The sequence below is a fragment of the Priapulus caudatus genome, unplaced genomic scaffold (genome assembly GCF_000485595.1).
Source record: "Priapulus caudatus unplaced genomic scaffold, Priapulus_caudatus-5.0.1 Scaffold1733, whole genome shotgun sequence".
Lineage (NCBI taxonomy): Eukaryota > Metazoa > Priapulida > Priapulimorpha > Priapulimorphida > Priapulidae > Priapulus > Priapulus caudatus.
Window position 1 is genome coordinate 13,020 of NW_014578794.1, and position 2,914 is coordinate 15,933.

The following is a 2,914-nucleotide window of genomic DNA, read 5'->3' on the forward strand; positions in this document are numbered from 1 at the left end:
CTTCAATTAGTGGATTCTTGAAGAGTTTAGGTCTGGACATAAATTTGCATACTAAACCACCATGAGCTACTCTAGTACTTATTGAAAGGCATTAGCTGCGTCAGAAGTCCACAGAAAAGGTGTGTCCTTATGGGTAAGCTGTGTAAGTAGTCTAGCTATTTTAGCATTTTAGCAATGTAATAGGTACATTATGCGCGTCGCCTTATTGGGTGGTGTTATGGACCTCGTCTGCCCAATGGCGCACCGCTCACATTATGCGTTGCCTTATTGGCTGGTGTTATTACGTCGGGTGTATTCAGGCAATCGTTTCTCCTTATTCCCACGTTCACTTTCTCTTAATTTCCCGGTTGCCACCCTTTCTTACTGTCCCCTTCTTGTCTGAGAACGAGTCTCCTCGCCCTTATGAACGTTGCTAATGTGTTTTGCAACGCCTGCGTGATTACCAACCGTTCCCTTGCCCTACTCTGTCGACCCTGCATTTCTATTGTCTATTAATGTAGTCCGATTCTCTATGTCTCTATGCCTATGACGAAACGCCGTATTACGCTACATGCTGTGGTTTCGATGCCATAGTTCTGATGTTGTAAGGGCTCTCCTGTTTCGGTCCACATAGTACTAATTGAATCTCCACTAATCAGTATTTCGGCACCTACGAAATTCTAGCAAAAGCTGTGGCTAATCTCATGATGAAGATGTTTGTGTGGCGTTATTTTACTGCCGCGCTGTAGTGTAATAGAAAAGTAAACTGGTAGAGTAACCAATTTTCTGTGATATACCATGCATCCTATTAAAGGGCTTCTCTTAATTTGTCTTTATGTTCACAACGTCACAGGTCATTTCATGTAGAAACAGGCAAGGCATTGTCACATTAACACAGTCTTTTGTCTGCACTACCATTATAGAACTATGCATGGAAAATGTAACGTATACATTTAACGGTGGATCATAGCAACCAACATAAATATGTAATACACATCACAGAAAGATCATGGGCCTTGTATCCGTGAACTGTTGTTATTGAACTTTATCACATAAAAAAATTAATATTTTTTATGTTTGATAACAGCAATGCGACACAGAGAAAAAGGCTCTTGGTTCATCAATGTTCTGGCTGAGGTGTTTGCAGCAGAAGCATACTGGAGTAACCTGGATAACCTTGCTCACAAGGTTTACAGTTATTTTATTATATCAAACTATAACTCAGAAAAATAATGCGCCCAAAGTTTTGGAATGTGTAATAATATAAGTGTGATGAAGTGCAACTTGGACAATTAGTTAGCTTACACTATTACAAAACATTGTTCCCATAAACCACCATGTGTGTACATGTGGCATGTGGCATGTGTCATGTGGTATGTGTGTACATGTGGCATTTAACATGCATTTCTCATACATTTGCCAATAAAGGTGCACGCCAAAATGTCAGGGAAACAAGGAAAAGAAATGGTTATGAATGAAATTACAAAGAAGAACCAAGTCGAAAATCGGAAGCAGATGGCAGTGTGTGATAATTCTCTACAAAAAGACTTCTACTTCAATCCACCTCCTGTAAGTATAGTATTAGTTATGGTATAATCATTGATGAAGTTTTTGTTTTAAAATTCCAGCCAGCTAAGAAGTAGCTATAGTTGTATTACTTACTTGCTACTACTTACTTACTTACTTACTTACTTACTTACTTACTACTTACTTACTTACTATACTTGTACTTACTTACTTGTCAATATTTATGTTGATGCACAATGAACCTATGAATAATGAAGAAGTCAATGTACATCAAATTGGCTGTAATTAAACATGGAGTGTGTAGTACATGCCATCCTGGAATGTTTGAACAACTAAAAATTATGAGCAGCAAATATTATGAATGATATCGTTGAGATAAATATTTGGGACAAATAAATATTGACAGTGCTTCCCTGGTTTATTTATTATTTGTAGCAATACAGACTCTTCAATCACCACTCGTATGAAATATAATATACTAACACTAGTCTCTTTTAAATGATTCCATTGTTAATATTGTGTTCTACAATCTCGTCTTTTATGGTGAAGGACGTTAGTGAAATGTGTTCATTTTTCAATGACTTTAGCTAACCGAGGTTGTTGGATGGGGCATTACATTGGCGTACTGGCACTGGTCTGGATTACTGGATATAATTAAGGATGACTTATCGAGCAAGTTGCAGGCATGGAACAATAAAGAGATGGCTGGTGCCACCGTGATGCCACATCTCTTAATGCTCTACTCACAGAGCTGTCGATCATCGGAAGAGACTAATAGGCAAATGACAAAGCTGTTGGAGTCGGACACTGAAAATAAGAAGACTGTTCTCATAACAACGAAGAACATGTGCGGTGTACGGCAGAAAAAGTATTTTGTTTCTCTTAATAAACGTAAGTGTGGTCGCAAAGACTACTACATTCCTTGTGACTATCCCACCTGTTTGAAAGGGTTACAGCTTACAGACACCGATCATGAGCAGAGAAATAATGAGCTGTATTGGTTTCATATCACGCTGCAGCAAATCCTATCTAAGAGGTTTTCTCAAGTGAAATGTCCCTTCGTACTAGTTCCTTTTGATGACAAGAAACCAAATGCTGTAGATGCTACAGTGAAGGAAATGACTAAACTATGGCGAGAAGACAAAATACACGGATTTCAACTGGAGGACGGAGAACCGGAGTGGCTGAAAATGTCCGCTTCACTGCTTGGTAAAAGTTTAAAATTGGAATTCCAAAGTTGGATGCCTATAGGCATTTTGCTTGCGCAGCGATGGGCAGACCTGTATTTCAGAAATTATGGCCCAAGGTTGTTGGAAACTGTCACAAACTTCCTTTACACGCCGCACGAGACTAAGGTCCTTCTTGACAATGATGATGACGATGATGATGATGATAGTGGTCACGATAT

General features: G+C 38.8%; 2 protein-coding genes across 3 annotated transcripts in view; both read left to right on the forward strand.

The window, feature by feature from the left end:
- LOC106817460 (cell death protein 3-like) overlaps window positions 1-846 on the forward strand; it is a 5,959-nt gene extending 5,113 nt beyond the window's left edge. Inside the window, exon 5 of the mRNA XM_014822124.1 lies at window positions 833-846. Within this exon, the coding sequence (XP_014677610.1) occupies window positions 833-846 (14 nt within the window). The remainder of the gene's footprint in view (window positions 1-832) is intronic.
- Window positions 847-1,067: 221 nt separating this feature from the next.
- The window catches only part of LOC106817462, a 6,234-nt gene continuing 4,387 nt past the window's right edge, over window positions 1,068-2,914 (forward strand). Inside the window, exons 1-3 of one of the 2 annotated variants that reach the window (XM_014822129.1) lie at window positions 1,068-1,167; window positions 1,408-1,548; window positions 2,094-2,904. In XM_014822129.1, coding sequence (XP_014677615.1) covers window positions 1,069-1,167; window positions 1,408-1,548; window positions 2,094-2,904 — 1,051 coding nt within the window. In that variant the 5' untranslated portion in view covers window position 1,068. The remainder of the gene's footprint in view (window positions 1,168-1,407; window positions 1,549-2,093; window positions 2,905-2,914) is intronic. The other variant, XM_014822128.1, reaches the window with a different exon arrangement.